The 19,257-nt window shown below is 37.0% G+C and overlaps 1 protein-coding gene across 4 annotated transcripts in view; it reads left to right on the plus strand.

The window, feature by feature from the left end:
• LOC121380177 (bifunctional 3'-phosphoadenosine 5'-phosphosulfate synthase-like) overlaps positions 1-19,257 on the plus strand; it is a 56,110-nt gene that overhangs the window by 26,758 nt on the left and 10,095 nt on the right. For 3 of the 4 annotated variants that reach the window (XM_041508982.1, XM_041508980.1, XM_041508981.1), the window contains exons 2-5: positions 13,037-13,387; positions 14,333-14,471; positions 17,483-17,601; positions 18,128-18,241. In XM_041508982.1, the coding sequence (XP_041364916.1) occupies positions 13,037-13,387; positions 14,333-14,471; positions 17,483-17,601; positions 18,128-18,241 (723 nt within the window). Of the gene's footprint in view, positions 1-7,120; positions 7,325-13,036; positions 13,388-14,332; positions 14,472-17,482; positions 17,602-18,127; positions 18,242-19,257 lie in introns of those variants that run through there. The other variant, XM_041508983.1, reaches the window with a different exon arrangement.

Here is a 19,257-nt window from a genome sequence, read left to right on the forward strand (position 1 = left end):
AAACATTTCCTTCTTTCCTTACACCTACTCACTGAGTCGTTAAATAAAACATTTCCTTCTTTCCTTACACCTACTCACTGAGTCGTTAAATAAAACATTTCCTTACACCTACTCACTGAGTCATTAAATAAAACATTTCCTTCTTTCCTTACACCTACTCACTGAGTCGTTAAATAAAACATTTCCTTCTTTCCTTACACCTACTCACTGAGTCGTTAAATAAAACATTTCCTTCTTTCCTTACACCTACTCACTGAGTCGTTAAATAAAACATTTCCTTACACCTACTCACTGAGCCGTTAAATAAAACATTTCCTTCTTTCCGTACACCTACTCACTGAGTCGTTAAATAAAACATTTCCTTCTTTCCTTACACCTACTCACTGAGTCATTAAATAAAACATTTCCTTCTTTCCTTACACCTACTCACTGAGTCGTTAAATAAAACATTTCCTTCTTTCCTTACACCTACTCACTGAGTCGTTAAATAAAACATTTCCTTACACCTACTCACTGAGTCATTAAATAAAACATTTCCTTCTTTCCGTACACCTACTCACTGAGTCGTTAAATAAAACATTTCCTTACACCTACTCACTGAGTCATTAAATAAAACATTTCCTTCTTTCCTTACACCTACTCACTGAGTCATTAAATAAAACATTTCCTTCTTTCCTTACACCTACTCACTGAGTCGTTAAATAAAACATTTCCTTCTTTCCTTACACCTACTCACTGAGTCGTTAAATAAAACATTTCCTTACACCTACTCACTGAGTCATTAAATAAAACATTTCCTTCTTTCCGTACACCTACTCACTGAGTCGTTAAATAAAACATTTCCTTCTTTCCTTACACCTACTCACTGAGTCGTTAAATAAAACATTTCCTTCTTTCCTTACACCTACTCACTGAGTCGTTAAATAAAACATTTCCTTACACCTACTCACTGAGCCGTTAAATAAAACATTTCCTTCTTTCCGTACACCTACTCACTGAGTCGTTAAATAAAACATTTCCTTCTTTCCTTACACCTACTCACTGAGTCATTAAATAAAACATTTCCTTCTTTCCTTACACCTACTCACTGAGTCGTTAAATAAAACATTTCCTTCTTTCCTTACACCTACTCACTGAGTCGTTAAATAAAACATTTCCTTACACCTACTCACTGAGCCGTTAAATAAAACATTTCCTTCTTTCCTTACACCTACTCATTGAGTCGTTAAATTCGCTCTGGGTGTGAGTCAGTACCAGGATTCGAACTCGGTACCTACCAGCCTTAAGTCTGATGGCTCCACTGAGGCTGGCCTAAAGTGCCATTTCACATTTAAATTTATTTCATGTGGACATGTACAATGTACCTGTTAGATGTTATACATCATTAACCAAAATGACACACATTCTACAATAAATTACAAACAAGTTGCAAATTGTTTTATTGCAGTGCAATTCAGTAGTAAAAAAGATTAATAGAGTCATAAATTTATAAATAATGGTTAATACTGATAACTTCTGATCATAAATTTGAATCCTAAATACATTTTTTGAAGTAATGATAGCCGAAATTTGTGACACCATAATGCATGTAGTAAGAAATGTGTCTTATCTTTTTTTAACATGTCCAAATTTCAACTTTTCTTCTTTATACTGCTACACAGTGTTTTCATACTGCTCTGTGGAGAATGTGTAGTCTACACCTGCCCCCTTATCAAGCATCTTGGTTTAGTCACTGCCCTGCTAACTACTTCAAGAGGTTTGCGTTCGTGCTTCCACAGAAGATTTTCTTTTTTAAATATTAAATTAATTATTCTAATACAAAGCCAGTGAACCACAACTGGCATATCAAAGGCCATGGTATGTACTACCCTGTCTGTGGGATGGTGCATATAAAAGATCCCTTGATATTAATCGAAAAGAGTAGCCCATTAAGTGGCGACAGCGGGTTTTCTCTCTCAATATCTGTGTGGTCCTTAACCATATGTCTGACACCATATAACCGTAAATAAAATGGGTTGAGTGCGTCGTTAAATAAAACATTTCCTTCCTTATTCTAATACAACTGGCATATAACCATTTTTTCCATTGGTTACTATTTGTGATAAATCTGACAATCGATGTATGCTGTCACAGGCAACCAGGATTTACCACGATGACAAAATTCCGAGAATACACCCGATATGCTGTCACTTAACCTCATGTGTGGTGTTTTCGTCAGTATAATAATTTCATTTCTTCAATTATATTTAAACATCGATATAAATAATTTTCCAAAAAATTACTAACTTCCAAGTGCAAAATGTGCTTGTAAAATGGTTTAATTTATTTTGAAAAAGATGACTTAAGAACTACCATTTCACCATCAGAATTACCTGTAATGTAACAGATGGTAAGTGGTGGGAGAATAAATATATATACATGTGTATATGATGATGGAAATTCACACTTTTAGGCAATGGATAAAATTAAGTACATGGAAACAGCTGTGACATCAATTACATAGGCTCTGAGCACTTAATTACTGCATTTAGATTTGATTGTACATACATGGATATACAACATCAATAAGAGAGTTTTGATTGTACATACATGGATATACAACATCAATAAGAGAGTTTTGATTGTACATACATGGATATACAACATCAATAAGAGAGTTTTGATTGTACATACATGGATATACAACATCAATAAGAGAGTTTTGATTGTACATACATGGATATACAACATCAATAAGAGAGTTTAGATTGTACATACATGGATATACAACATCAATAAGAGAGTTTAGATTGTACATACATGGATATACAACATCAATAAGAGAGTTTTGATTGTACATACATGGATATACAACATCAATAAGAGAGTTTTGATTGTACATACATGGATATACAACATCAATAAGAGAGTTTAGATTGTACATACATGGATATACAACATCAATAAGAGAGTTTAGATTGTACATACATGGATATACAACATCAATAAGAGAGTTTTGATTGTACATACATGGATATACAACATCAATAAGAGAGTTTTGATTGTACATACATGGATATACAACATCAATAAGAGAGTTTAGATTGTACATACATGGATATACAACATCAATAAGAGAGTTTAGATTGTACATACATGGATATACAACATCAATAAGAGAGTTTAGATTGTACATACATGGATATACAACATCAATAAGAGAGTTTTGATTGTACATACATGGATATACAACATCAATAAGAGAGTTTAGATTGTACATACATGGATATACAACATCAATAAGAGAGTTTAGATTGTACATACATGGATATACAACATCAATAAGAGAGTTTAGATTGTACATACATGGATATACAACATCAATAAGAGAGTTTAGATTGTACATACATGGATATACAACATAAGAGAGTTTAGTTTGTACAATATATACAACATCAATAAGAGAGTTTAGATTGTACATACATGGATATACAACATCAATAAGAGAGTTTTGATTGTACATACATGGATATACAACATCAATAAGAGAGTTTAGATTGTACATACATGGATATACAACATCAATAAGAGAGTTTTGATTGTACATACATGGATATACAACATCAATAAGAGAGTTTAGATTGTACATACATGGATATACAACATCAATAAGAGAGTTTAGATTGTACATACATGGATATACAACATCAATAAGAGAGTTTTGATTGTACATACATGGATATACAACATCAATAAGAGAGTTTTGATTGTACATACATGGATATACAACATCAATAAGAGAGTTTTGATTGTACATACATGGATATACAACATCAATAAGAGAGTTTAGATTGTACATACATGGATATACAACATCAATAAGAGAGTTTTGATTGTACATACATGGATATACAACATCAATAAGAGAGTTTTGATTGTACATACATGGATATACAACATCAATAAGAGAGTTTTGATTGTACATACATGGATATACAACATCAATAAGAGAGTTTTGATTGTACATACATGGATATACAACATCAATAAGAGAGTTTTGATTTGTAGCTGGGATAGCTACTAGCTCTGCCACTCGTCATATTCACAAATTGCTAATTTTAGGAACAATTGGCAAATTTTATTTTAATTTGGCAAAAACAGTTTTTGTAATAACTGATATTTTGTTTCAAAATGGCTATAGGTTTTGCATTTTTCAGATAAAATTTTGGAATTTTTTTTTATCAGCCAGACCTAGTCCTAGATTTGCATTATAATGTATGTAGCCCAGTGGTAAAGCGCATGCCTGATGCATGGACGGTCTAGGATCAATCCCTGTCGGTGAGCCCATTGGACTATTTCTCATTCTTGCAAGTGCACCACAACTGGTACATCAAAGGCTGTGGTATGTGCTATCTTGTCTGCATATAAAAGATCCTTTGCTACTAATGAAAAAATGTAGTGGGTTTCCTCTCTATGACTGTCAAAAATGGCCGCCGATTAATAAATCAATGTGCTCTAGTGGTGTTGTTAAACAAAACAAAGAAAGTATGCAGTAAATGACACAACAGAAAAGAAAACTAGCAGGTATACAATTATCCCAGTTGAACATATGGTTCCCAGTCCTCCGAAGGGCTAAGTTAGGGGGCAAACCTCAGGAGACCAACCACGATGGCCCCCAATAGGTCAGGTTCCAGTATGAGCAACTATTTGGCAAACTAAGTCAAAATTACTCAAATAGCTCCATTTCTTTTCGATGAACTGTTCCAAATTATGTGCCAAATTAGCTCATAAAAACTATTGTGTATATGCATGTATGTTGCCCAGTGGTAAAGCGCACGCCTGATGCGTGGATGGTCTCGGATCAACCTTTATATTAATCCTACGGGACATTCAAAATTCAATAGTGCCTCCATTCACCACAAACCCTTTTCTGGTCTGGACTGATGAGCCAGCATGGATCAACACCTGTGCCCATGACAGGCTTACACTACAACAGCTTGCCCTTATACCAGACCATTGTAATGGGAATTATACTGTGCTCAACTACAAGGACCCTCAGTTGTCAGCAGGCATTGAATTAGGCGTTAGTGGAACGTAAGGGGCAGGACATAGCCCAGTGGTAAAGTACCCGCTTAATGCACGGTCGGTCTAGGATCGATCCCCGTCTGTGGGCCCATTGGGGTTATTTTTCGTTCCAGCCAGTGCACCATGACTGGTATTCCAAAGGCTGTGATATGTGCTATAATGTCTGGGATATTGCACATAAAAGATGCCTTACTACTAATGAAAACAATGTAGCGGGTTTCCTCTCTATAATACTGTATGTCAGAATTACCAAATGTTTGACATCTAGTAGCCAATGATTAACAAATGAATGTGCTCAAAAAAAACTTTAGTGGGATGTAGCCCTGTCTTGGTCTCTGTCTTAGTCTCTCTCAATGACCATGTGTTAGACATCAGATACCCTGTTAAGATGTTGGCAACTAACAGAAACTTTTTAACGACTGTACATGTACATGTAATTAAATATATTTTTCTGCATATATTACCAGTGGCTGTGTATTAAATGAGTTTTTAATCATCCTAGTGTTTGTACTAGGTCAAACTTCATTTTATTTCCTACTACATGTACAGTGAAACCCTTGTAAACCGGACACTCGTGGGACCGAGTGAAATGTCCAGTTTTAAGAGGTATCCAGTTTACAGAGGTTAAATTTTGTACTGATTTTAAAAAACGGACCATGAAAAATGTCCAGTTTTAGTAAAGTGTCCTGTTTTAACAGGTATCCGGTTTTGAGAGGTTAACTTTTGTTAACGGACCATGAACAATTTCCAGTTTTAAATTTATATATATATTTTTTTACGTATTACTTTGGTGAAAACATCCACACATGATACAGCCACATCTGTGAAATAGGTTGAATACATGACAAGCCACATCTGTGAAATAGTGAAATAGACTGAATACATGACAAGCCACATCTGTGAAATAGTGAAACAGGCTGAATACATGACAAGCCACATCTGAGAAATAGTGAAACAGGTTGAATACATGACAAGCCACATCTGTGAAATAGGTTGAATACATGACAAGCCACATCTGTGAAATAGTGAAAAAGGTTGAATACATGACAAGTCACATCTGTGAAATAGTGAAATAGGTTGAATACATGACAAGCCACATCTGTGAAATAGTGAAATAGACTGAATACATGACAAGCCACATCTGTGAAATAGTGAAACAGGCTGAATACATGACAAGCCACATCTGAGAAATAGTGAAACAGGTTGAATACATGACAAGCCACATCTGTGAAATAGGTTGAATACATGACAAGCCACATCTGTGAAATAGTGAAAAAGGTTGAATACATGACAAGTCACATCTGTGAAATAGTGAAATAGGTTGAATACATGACAAGCCACATCTGTGAAATAGTGAAATAGGTTGAATACATGACAAGCCACATCTGTGAAATCGTGAAATAGGCTGAATACATGACAAGCCACATCTGTGAAATAGTGAAATAGGCTGAATACATGACAAGCCACCTACATGAATTACAAGCTGACTTTATTGTTGCTTTGTGCACTGTCTATGTACATTGGAAATAATTGTACGCTTTGTAAACTTTGGGTGGGGTCTCAAGTGGAGTACATGACACCAGTTGGCCATGAGTATGACTACACTTTATTGTTATGTGGCAGTAGCAGGCCCATATTGTGGATTGTAAAACTATAATATTTTTACTTTTATTTTATTTATTTTTTATGTTTTAAGGTGAGGGGTGCATAGCTCTTGAAAAAGGGGCCTTTTTAAGCATAAACATTGTTGCATGCAAAAAGTTAATCTTGTGTGACCCCCAGCCCCACCCCTACTCCCCACCCATGGGTACAGGCCTGAGTAGTAGGATTTTTTCTCGTTTTGAGGGGTTAGAGCTAGACAAATTAACATATATTTAGCTTTTTATGATACTTGACAGTCTATGAACTGATACTTGTACATTCCTTTCTTTTCCTTAACATGCACTAGTAACATCATAACTTCTTAAACTCCATTCTTCACAAATTCTTCATACATTCTCAGCCTGTGGCTGTGTGCATAAACTACCAAGTTATTATTGGCCGTGCTTCATTGGGCAGCAGTGGGGACACCAGGCTAGGGTCGCTAGGAAACTGCAGGAGCCAGCCACATCATCAGATTTTAATCACACTCTCTCAGTTAACTACTACTGTTGAAGAATCTCAGAATATCTATCACAAAAAAACTTTAAACAGCAACAAGTCTTCAAAATCAGTTTTGGCTGTGTACAACATGGGAGATATTAAGCATGCCATGAAAGGGGTAAGTTTTAGATATATAGGTGTTACTTGTAGTGTACACCATGTGCTTTAGATGCGATATTTTATTTACTTTTCATCTCCGTAGCACCAGCAGAGTTTTCTGTGGCTAGAATCTGGTATTCATTTTAACTGTGGCCAGGGCAGGATATAGCTCTGTGGTAGGGTGCTCTGATGAAGTGCAATAGTTTGCATAATTTATATGCCTTGATCCCAACTTATGTCATGTCTTTTGCAAAGTATATATATGTATATATATAACAGGTGGTCAAAAGAACAATAACCCTACTGTATATAGAATTATTAGAAAAAAGTCTGTAAACTGTAACTGATATTACACACCTATTGAATATATACATGTATATTTACCACCTTCAAGGAAGTTTTTTTTAGACAGGTCAGATATTGTTAATATAGGAACAGATTCAAAAGTGTAACTCAAACAGTGCAGAAGGATAATATAAAACTTGTGTAATGATCATAGCATTTGTCAGGTAACATTATGTTAGTATCGTGTGACAATTCACAACACAAGTTTCAGAGATCACTATACAATTTTAAAACATTAAACAGCAGTTGGTGTAATCAGTTTTGAAATGTCGCTAATTTTGAAAACAAAATGTTCCCTATTTGGGTGACAAATAGAGAATAATACATGAGTGGCCGTTAGATACCATTTATCTCACGAGAGGTTTTAAAATGTATCTAACGAGCAAAAGCAAGTTTGATACATTTTTAAACGAGTTGTGAGATAAATGGTATCTAACGGACACAAATGTATTATTCTATGTCTTACATATCCTCAAAAACCAGGTTTTAAGCAAATTTTAACATCTTTTCAACTAAATGTTATTTACAGCCGTTTCACTTGTAGTTGTAGTTGACTTGTGCATCACAGACACATGATTGTCAGGTTAACTATACATCACAGTGTAATCGATTTCCATTGCATTGTTTTTTATTGGACGTATGGCATTGGTGATCTGGTCATCACCTAGGATCAGCCAGTCGTATGTCAGTGTTAACAGTACCAAATGTTTGACATCCAATAGCTGATGATTGATAAATCAATGTGCTCTAGTGGTGTCATTAAAAAAACTTTTAAAAAAAACAAACATTCCTTTCCTTTGATTTATGTCAAGAAGAAAGAGTGGGGGTGTCATCTTTATTCTTAATTTTCAATATGCTCGTGCTGAACAAGTAAGGTTTTTAAGTATGAAATTCAAAATCCATGACTTCGTTTTATTAATATGTTATATTCATTACATCCACTTGTAGTATTTACTACCACACACAACTTTTATTTTGTTTGAAATTAATGACGTTTGGAATATATGCAATTGACAGTCTACTTTTCTAGTCCAAACAAACAAGACCAACAGACATTGAGTTATGTTATAAACGATAAGCTGCTTTTAAACGGTCACTATAATTGGTCAGTAGAAACAATATTGCAGACGCCGGCCTTGATTGTGTTGTGGTTAAGCCATCATAATTTAAGGCTGGTAGGTACGAGTCGGGGCTAGCTCTGCCACTCTCCAAATTCGCCAATTGCAAATTTCATTGGCAAATTTTATCTTGATTTGGCAAAAACATTTCATGTAATAATTGGTATTCTGTTGAAAAAAACCAGTGGATTTTGCACAACTCAATGAGTAGGTGTAAGATCTCTACACAGACTTCTCTCTCAATAACCGGTAACCCTATGTTCTGGTCAGACATCCCAGAAAGCAGAAGATGTTTGTCCAGGACAGCATGTTTGAACTTTAATATGAACATAAGCACACAAAATGTATAAAAGTATTGCAGGATGAAAACAAACACATGTTGCAATACCTCTACATGTGACATATGTACGTTTAATTCATTCCTGTGACTATTGTGTTTAACCATTCATTCATTAGTAAATTTGAATAACAGACGAGCAAGTGCCTACGTGAACATGTAACATACATTTAATGCATTCACTATGGTGTTAATTGTACATTAGTGCTCAAGACACAACAGCTGTGACTGCCTAATTCACACATGTGAACGATGTGCATTGTAATTTAAAATGTTTCTTAGTACCCAACAGAAAGTACAAATGTATATCATAACACATGCAGCTCCTTAGCCCACAAGGCTATATAAGCACAGTATATTGCTTTTTACTATTTTAGCCATTTAAATCTGTCATGTTAGTAATCTAAAACATCTAGTATGAATCCTGAACATGTTTTGAACGTAAGGATGTTAAAACCACTGACCTTAGTTTATGAGGTATGTACCTTTTTATTTTAAAGTTAGTTTTCTGCTTCTATATAGAATTAATGTTCAAGTACATTGTCCTGGGCACACACCTCAACTATCTGTGTTAATCTGTCCAGGACAGAAGTTACTGGATTTTTGTTAAGTAGAGAGAAGTCAGTTTACATAGCAGCATTGAGCCATTAATTAAAACTCAATTTGGGTTTGAGCCATTATCAGTCTTTAAGCCATTGAATATAAGATATGTAAACTGCTACACAACCAAGGCTGGTATACAAGTTATTCATTCATTTCAACTTATTTTCATGGTTATATCATTTCCAATTGAAGTTCAAGCACGCTGTCCTGGGCACACCTCTGGGCTGTCTGTCCAGGAGAGAGAAGAGGGTGTAGTGGTCTTACACCTACCCACTGAGTTGGTACCGGGCTGTCAAACCTGTCCCTACCAGTCTTATGTCTGATGGCTTAACCACAACACCACCGAGGCTGGTATACTAGTTATGGGCCGCTGGTACTTATATGGACTTTCATGTGTATCAAGATCAGAAATATTCACACTGGCTAATGGTCTTGTTATTATTGACCCATTTATATCTTTTTAAAGATTGACTATGGTACCGGCATTCAGTAGAGTTCACCTCAATGGTTCAGAATTGATTCTGAGGTTCAGGTGAGTAAACAGTCATCTTTCACAAAACAGTGTATGACTGTAATGTTTGTCTCCCTGGTATCTGGTCTAAACATACTGGTGAATGCGACAAGGTAGTCCTGAACAAATAGTATATGATAAGAAAGTTTTGTTGGCGTAGTGATGTGTTGAACATGCCTTTGGGAAATGATGTGATAAGATGACATGTATGTGATGTTCCAGGGTTTTTAATGTAAATATTAGAGTATTGGTTGCCAGTATTTTCTCAGTTATTTTATTTTCACAAGACCAACAGAAAGTGGCATAGTGATTTTAAGACCATCAGGAGTAATATATATTGACTTTATTACAAGTATTTGATCTGAACATGCCTACAGCCTAAAAAATCCAGTGTTTATGAATTTATGTGTGTGTTTGAGAGAGAGAGAGAGAGAGAGAGAGAGAGAGGGAGGGAGGGAGGGAGAGAGAGAGAGAGGGGGAGAGAGAGAGAGGGGAGAGAGAGAGAGGGGAGATAGAGAGAGAGAGGGGAGAGAGAGAGAGAGAGAGTGAGAGTGAGTGAGTGAGTGTGAGTGTTTGAGAGAGAGAGACAGAGTTGGAGACAGAAAGGGGGAAAATGTAGGAGAGAGGGAAAGAGAGAAAGATGGGGGAAGTAAGTTAAAATGTCGCATAACTCTTGGCCTCTGTGTTACTGACATGAGATGAAGAGTTTTCACATGGCTACATGTTTCTGTGTGTGATCAACTTAAAAGGAGTCTTTGTTTGCTAAATATCAACTAATTTTGCAGGAAATTGTCACTGCTTGTATTTGACCTATTGTTTCTAGACAGTGGAATCTCACAGATATGTGGGTTTCACATCCTACATGGGTGTGGGTCACAAATTGCTATAATAATGCAATTGTGTGACTTCACATACATGTACACTACAGTACAATGTGATAGATGAGATTTTAATGTATAATTACACCATTTAAGAACATCGTTTTAGCTAAAACTATATAGCATCCATGGGTGTGATCTATAAGGGGCATAATAATTCACCAGAACCGTCATTTTGCAAATTTAAATTCATGGGATCCACCCATCAGTTACATGGTAAACCATTACTCATTCTGAAAGTCACTTTTCCATGTATCAAAGAAAATATTTTGTTTTTTTATAACTCTTCAATATTTTTTATATCTTTTTTTTCATTTAGCTTAAACTTGAGTATCAGCTGAAAATACTGTCATCAAAATGTAAATTATTAGTACAATTCACATAATTGAACAGTCAGTTACCTGGGTAGAAGTCACATGAACTGACTTTGGTTTTCTAAGATTTTGAATGATCATTATACCCTGATTTCTCATTCCAGCCAGTGCACCACGACTGGTATATCAAAGGCCATGGTATGTGTTATCCTGTCTGTGGGATGATGCATATAAAAAATCCCTTGCTACTAATGGAAAAATGTAGCTGGTTTCCTTTAAGACTATTACCGGGTATGTCAAAATTATCAAATATTTGACATCCAATAGCTGATGATTAATAATCAATGTGCTCTAGTGGTGTCATTAAACAAAACAAACTTTATTTTATTATACCCTGCATTAGTACAATTCAGATATCTGAACAATTGGTTACCTGGGTAGAAATCACGTGAACTGACTTACCATTAGTTGTACCTAACAGTTTGAAGTATTGTCTCGGGGATCTAGCTCAGTTGGTAGAGAGTTTTGTCTTCAATAACAGGGGGGTGAGACGTAGCCCAGTGGTACAGGACTCACTTGATGCACGGTTGGTTTGGAATCGATCCTCGTCAATTGGGCTATTTCTCGCTCAAGCCAGTGCACAACGACTGGTACATCAAAGGCTGTGGTATGTGCTACCCTGCCTTGTGGGATGGTGCATATAAAAGATCCCTTGCCGCTAATCGAAAAGAATAGCCAATGAATGGCAACAGTGGGTTTCCTCCCTCAATATCTGTGTGGTCCTTAACCATATGTCTGACGCCATATAACTGTAAATACAATGTGTTGAGTGCGTCGTTAAATAAAACATTTCCTTCCTTTCTTCAATAGAAGGATTGAACCCCTTTGGTGGGACCATTCTCCAATTCGATTTTTTTGTCTCTCACATCCAGACGAGTCCCCAGAAACTGGTATATCAGAGGCTGTAGTATGTGTTGTCCTGTCTGGGAAAGTGCATATAAAATAATAATGAATTTATTTGTCTCTCACATCCAGACGAGTCCCCAGAAACTGGTATATCAGAGGCTGTAGTATGTGTTGTCCTGTCTGGGAAAGTGCATATAAAATAATAATGAATTTATTTGGCAAATTTCCTCTGAAGATTACACATCAAAATTACCAAATCCGATGATTAATAAATCAATAGGCTGTATTAAGGGCAGTGATAGAAATAAGCAGAATTTTTCACTAGTCCACCAGACTAGTACATCTAGAAATCTACTTGTCCACCATTATTTTCACTTGTCCAAATAAGTTGTTTGTTTTATTCAAGTACAATTACAATGTTTTTGATTGCTCAAAATGAAACAGTATTATAAATTTTTACTTGTACTGGACAACCATTGAGGAATATTTTGCTTGTCCCAGCATATTGTCATTTGTCCGGACAAACGGACAAGTGCTTATTTCAAACACTGATTGGTGCTGTAACACAAAATATAGATTTTTTTTTTTTGTACATCTTATTTTATGCAAATATATTTCTTTATGTTGATGCCAAGGACCAGGTATTGTTAAATATTCATTTATTCATTCATTCATTCATTCATTCATTCCATTCATTTCTTCATTTCTCTCTATTACAGGCTGTGCAAAAAGCCACCAATGTTGTTTTCCAGTCAGGACACGTATCCCGCGACAAGCGAGCGAAGACACTCGGGTCGCGTGGTGGTTTCCGTGGCTGCACGATATGGCTGACGGGACTCTCCGGGGCTGGGAAGACGACCATCTCGTTTGCACTGGAGGAGTACCTGGTGAGCCAGGGCATCCCGGCCTACAGTCTGGATGGGGACAACATCCGTACGGGACTCAACAAGAATCTGGGCTTCGCGCCCGAGGACCGCGAGGAGAACATCCGACGTATCTCCGAGGTGGCTAAGCTGTTTGCTGATGGGGGAATTGTCTGCATTACCAGCTTTATCAGTCCATATTCAAAGGTTGGGTTTTGAGGATTAGTTTGCTTTCTGCAGAATGTACGTGTAGCCATCATATTAATTCTGGGATAGACTTCGGTGTAGGCATATTAGATGCTATGACTAAGACATAAGAAGGATAGGGGTTTTGCGTAATTGTTTGTTTGCTATTTGTGTATTACATGTAGCTATCAGGCCAAATAAAAAAAAATGGGTGTTTCTGTTTACATGTGAAAACAAAATAGTGTAGGTACAATGTAGGTAGGTTATAATTTTTTTTTTTTTTTCCTAAAATCTGTCAAACTGGTTTTGGCAAAGAGCAATAAAGTAACATTTTAAACAAATGCTGCATTTTCAAGATCAGTAGATGGGGAAAAAACTTTTATGGTTGGCGAAAATGGCGGAAAAAATTACGATCGGTCGGGTAACCAGAACAACGCATATTTTTTTTATTTGGCCTGATGTTAATTTAGGGATGGATTTTGGTGTAGGCATATTAGGTGTTGTGTCTGAGGCATAAGAAGGATAGGGGTCTTATGAAAATACCTTCAAAAGTATTTTCTTTTCATTGGCTGTTGGAATGTTCGGATCAGAGGAAAATGCCATGGGTTTGAGGTCAAGTTAAATTTGCATAAAAAGAGAAAATGATCCCTTGTTGACTGTGGAATCTGGACTAAATGTTCTTAGCTGGGTGCTTGCTTATAGTTACACATGTATACCATGTGCTAAGGGAATAATTAAATAAGAATTTGATGCTAATAAATAACACAATCACCATATTATATTATTTCAATGTGCTCTATTGGTGTCATTAAACAAAACAAATTTTCTACAGACAGGGCTGACCCTGTAACAAATTTTGTTTCAGCCAATTTTGACATATGTAAGATATGATTAATTAATCAATGTGCTCTAGTGGTGTTGTTTAACTTTAACATTTTGATCAGTGGAATGATATTATTTTGACAGGACCGAAGTGAGGCAAGACATCTCCATGAACAAGCTGGACTGAAGTTCATCGAATGCTACGTTAATACCTCAATAGAGATCTGTGAACAACGAGACGCCAAGGGTCTCTACAAGAAGGCACGTGCTGGACAGATCAAAGGTAAAGCGATGTTCTCATTATGCGATTTGTTGATCGATTTGTTACATCCGATTTGTCGTTTACAAAAAGTTGTTCCGATTTAGGTTTCCTCACAGTACAATTCAAATCGCATGTGACAAATCGGCATGACTAATCACATAATGAGAATGTCCATTAAGACTCTGTGTAAATCGGAATTCCCTCAAAACTGGACATTTGTTACAGTCTCTTTTTAAATATCAGTACAGAACAAAACCAGGTAAAAAGTCTGGTGTTAAGAATTATCCAGTTTAGAGGGATTTCACTGTATGTTTCATCAACCTCGGTTGGCTGTTATTGGGTTTTGTAGTATATTAGTTTGTCTTGGGTCAGGATTTAAAGTTTGTCCCATCATTCTATAAAAAAACTAATTTTGTAAATAATTTCAGTTTGACTTAGAAGAAAAGTAAAAGTGTTTGGGAAATATAAAAAAATACTATTTCTGTGTGCAATTTACAAATCAATTGGCTGAGAAATAAATAACTTGTAGTAAATTCCATAGTATGAAAAAAGCTGTTCTCTGTGGGACAGACTATAACTCAGTCTAGCGTTCACCTGAAATACTGCGACTTAGGATCGAACCTCCTCGGTGGACCCACTCCCCTGAAATACTGCGACTTAGGATCGAACCTCCTCGGTGGACCCACTCACCTGAAATACTGCGACTTAGGATCGAACCTCCTCGGTGGACCCACTCACCTGAAATACTGCGACTTAGGATCGAACCTCCTCGGTGGACCCACTCACCTGAAATACTGCGACTTAGGATCGAACCTCCTCGGTGGACCCACTCACCTGAAATACTGCGACTTAGGATCGAACCTCCTCGGTGGACCCACTCACCTTAAATACTGCGACTTAGGATCGAACCTCCTCGGTGGACCCACTCCCCTGAAATACTGCGACTTAGGATCGAACCTCCTCGGTGGACCCACTCCCCTGAAATACTGCGACTTAGGATCGAACCTCCTCGGTGGACCCACTCCCCTGAAATACTGCGACTTAGGATCGAACCTCCTCGGTGGACCCACTCCCCTGAAATACTGCGACTTAGGATCGAACCTCCTCGGTGGACCCACTCACCTTAAATACTGCGACTTAGGATCGAACCTCCTCGGTGGACCCACTCCCCTGAAATACTGCGACTTAGGATCGAACCTCCTCGGTGGACCCACTCCCCTGAAATACTGCGACTTAGGATCGAACCTCCTCGGTGGACCCACTCCCCTGAAATACTGCGACTTAGGATCGAACCTCCTCGGTGGACCCACTCCCCTGAAATACTGCGACTTAGGATCGAACCTCCTCGGTGGACCCACTCCCCTGAAATACTGCGACTTAGGATCGAACCTCCTCGGTGGACCCACTCCCCTGAAATACTGCGACTTAGGATCGAACCTCCTCGGTGGACCCACTCACCTGAAATACTGCGACTTAGGATCGAACCTCCTCGGTGGACCCACTCACCTGAAATACTGCGACTTAGGATCGAACCTCCTCGGTGGACCCACTCACCTGAAATACTGCGACTTAGGATCGAACCTCCTCGGTGGACCCACTCACCTGAAATACTGCGACTTAGGATCGAACCTCCTCGGTGGACCCACTCACCTGAAATACTGCGACTTAGGATCGAACCTCCTCGGTGGACCCACTCACCTGAAATACTGCGACTTAGGATCGAACCTCCTCGGTGGACCCACTCCCCTGAAATACTGCGACTTAGGATCGAACCTCCTCGGTGGACCCACTCCCCTGAAATACTGCGACTTAGGATCGAACCTCCTCGGTGGACCCACTCCCCTGAAATACTGCGACTTAGGATCGAACCTCCTCGGTGGACCCACTCCCCTGAAATACTGCGACTTAGGATCGAACCTCCTCGGTGGACCCACTCCCCTGAAATACTTGCGTCTTAGGATCGAACCTCCTCGGTGGACCCACTCCCCTGAAATACTGCGACTTAGGATCGAACCTCCTCGGTGGACCCACTCCCCTGAAATACTTGCGTCTTAGGATCGAACCTCCTCGGTGGACCCACTCCCCTGAAATACTGCGACTTAGGATCGAACCTCCTCGGTGGACCCACTCCCCTGAAATACTTGCGTCTTAGGATCAAAACTCCTCTGATTGGGTTTTTCCTGTCCCAACCAATACGCCACGACTGGCATATCAAAGGCTGTGGTATTTTGTGTCCTGTCTGTATATGTATGAAGGTCCACATTAGACATACCTTCCTGCTAATGAAATTGTTTTAGTAGGTTACCTCTAAAGACTACAAGTCAGGATTATCAAATGTTTCACATCCAGTAGTTGACTGCTAAATCAATTTTCTTTAGTGGTGTCATTAAACAAAACAAACTTTTAATATTTTGTCTAATACAATGTCACAAATTTGAAGTTGAAATCTTGAGGACATTATTTTATCATCGATCACATGCATTTTCCTTACATAGAATACCATTCTTGGATGACCTTTGACCATAGTCTGTATGTTGTATGAATGCAGTTGACGATAACTGTTAATAACACACAAGTTTATTAAAACTATAGTTGTGTTTGTATTTTGCATTAGTTAAATGGGAATATAATATGGTGAGGTCAGATCATAATTTTGATAATTTCATGTCATGCCTGGTGTTTTGTAGTGTTCTATTTACATAATATTGGAGGAATTATCTCCCTTTAATAAATTTTCCTTTCGAATGATTTATTCAACATAAGTGTTTTTTAAATGGAGATAATACATATGAGGGATGTATGTAATTTTTAAGCTTTTTATATAATTTTGGATTTAAGAATCCTGAAAAATTACCTTACTTTTACTCTGGTGCAGTTTTTAGCTTTTTAAACATCATTTTAGTTTTCAAATAGGTATCCTTGCTACATGCATTCATACAGAATAGTTGTGTCTCACACTATTTATATTATTACATTTTTAAAGTACTCTTTGTAGCAAGGATTTAAGCAAATTAATGTTCTTTGTGTTGCAGGATTCACTGGTGTGGACTCCTCGTACGAGTCACCAGACAACCCAGATGTGACGCTGAAGGCTGGCCAGCTGACTGTTGACGAGTGTGTACAGGAAGTTGTGCATGCGCTCATAGAGCACGTAAGACTAACTATAGCAAATAAACTGTTTATTTTCATAAATTTGGCATAGTCCATTATAGAGAGGGGATGATTCTCTTTTATCTTACCCAGTAGTTTGGAATTTTGGTATGATCCATTGTATGAATGGGATTAGGCCTATGTATAATACTTTGAAGTTTGGCATAGGATTTTTATAGGAAAATAATAATTTAAAAAATATAGTAGACAATCCTTGATGTTAATGTTTTTCTCACCATATTTATAAAAATGGAATTATTAATTATTTTGGGGTGAACAAAACTATGTCTTTAAAACACCAGTTTTGTAATACACATATACTAAGATGAAGGTGATGCACCCTGCTGAATATTGTTACCAGAAGCAATTATGGTATTACCCTTTTTCCTTTCTTGTTTAGCAGATACCATTCCTCATAACACCTCTAATTCTGTAGAGGAACTGTCAACACATTGTGTGTGTGAATCTTGTTATTGTCTTGTCTACAGTTTGTTTGTAGAAGTATTGTCTATGTCTTGTGTTTGCAGGATATCGTGCCCCAGAGTGCAATAAACACTGTGAAGGAACTGTTTGTCCCAGAGAACCGCGTGGAATCGGTCAAGGCTGAGGCATGCTCACTGCCCTCCATGGAGATAAACAAGGTAAATAGAACTGTAGAAACTCTGCTATAGTCTTTTATTTGGAGCCATTAAACAATAATTACATAAACAGACTTTCTGCCAGAAAATAATTTGACGGTAGATAATAAAAACAAAACAAATCATAAATGCCCCTACTAGGTGGTTATGGGTATGAAATGTTTTGAAATTGAAAACCTTCATTACATCTACTTTGACTAATTTTAGACAGCAGACTATAATCTTTAAAAAAATTATGAAAATGTCTCCATTAATTTCTAAGAGTTTAGGGTACATAATTTTATTCCATGTACACACCGGCAGAAATCCTAATAACACTCTACATGGGGACGTTGTGTTAGGGTATGTGTTACAAAATGTTATATGATGTTTGTAGTGGAATTCAGTAATGGTTTTGAAACAATAGGTCTTTTTTTTTAATATTACTAACAGTAAATGCAACCGACCATGACCAGATTGCTTTAATTACAAATAATTTTGTTAAAATATAATATTTATTATCAAGGAAATAAAACAAAAACTCAAGTAACGTTGGTTAAATTAGTTGGTTAAATTAGGTCGTCGTTTCAGTAAAAGGAGCGTTTGTGTGTGTAGTGGTCTGAACATTACAAAATATTATATGGAGGAAGAGAAGTCAATAAAACAAAAAAACAAAACAAAAAACAGATTACGCATTATTTAATTGTTGAATGAACCAAGTGCTCTATTACTGAGCAGTTATACTTCAGTGATCTCTACTTTCTGTAAAGCTGATTGACACCTACCATATAGTCCATCCCATCCTCCTACAAAAATGTTTTTTGTAATTAATTTCAGTTTAGTTTGACGTAAGAAAAAAAGTGGAAGTGTTGGAAATAACGGAAAAAAACCCCCACTATTTTTGTGTGCAATTTAGAAAACAATCAGCTCAGAAATAAATAACTTGTAGTAAATTCTATAGTATGAAAGACGTGTTCCCTGTGGGAAGGGCTATAATTGGTAACATAACCTGGTAACATAATGTTACTTTTTTGTGACTT

The sequence above is a fragment of the Gigantopelta aegis genome, chromosome 8 (genome assembly GCF_016097555.1).
Source record: "Gigantopelta aegis isolate Gae_Host chromosome 8, Gae_host_genome, whole genome shotgun sequence".
In the NCBI taxonomy this organism is placed as follows: Eukaryota; Metazoa; Mollusca; class Gastropoda; order Neomphalida; family Peltospiridae; genus Gigantopelta; species Gigantopelta aegis.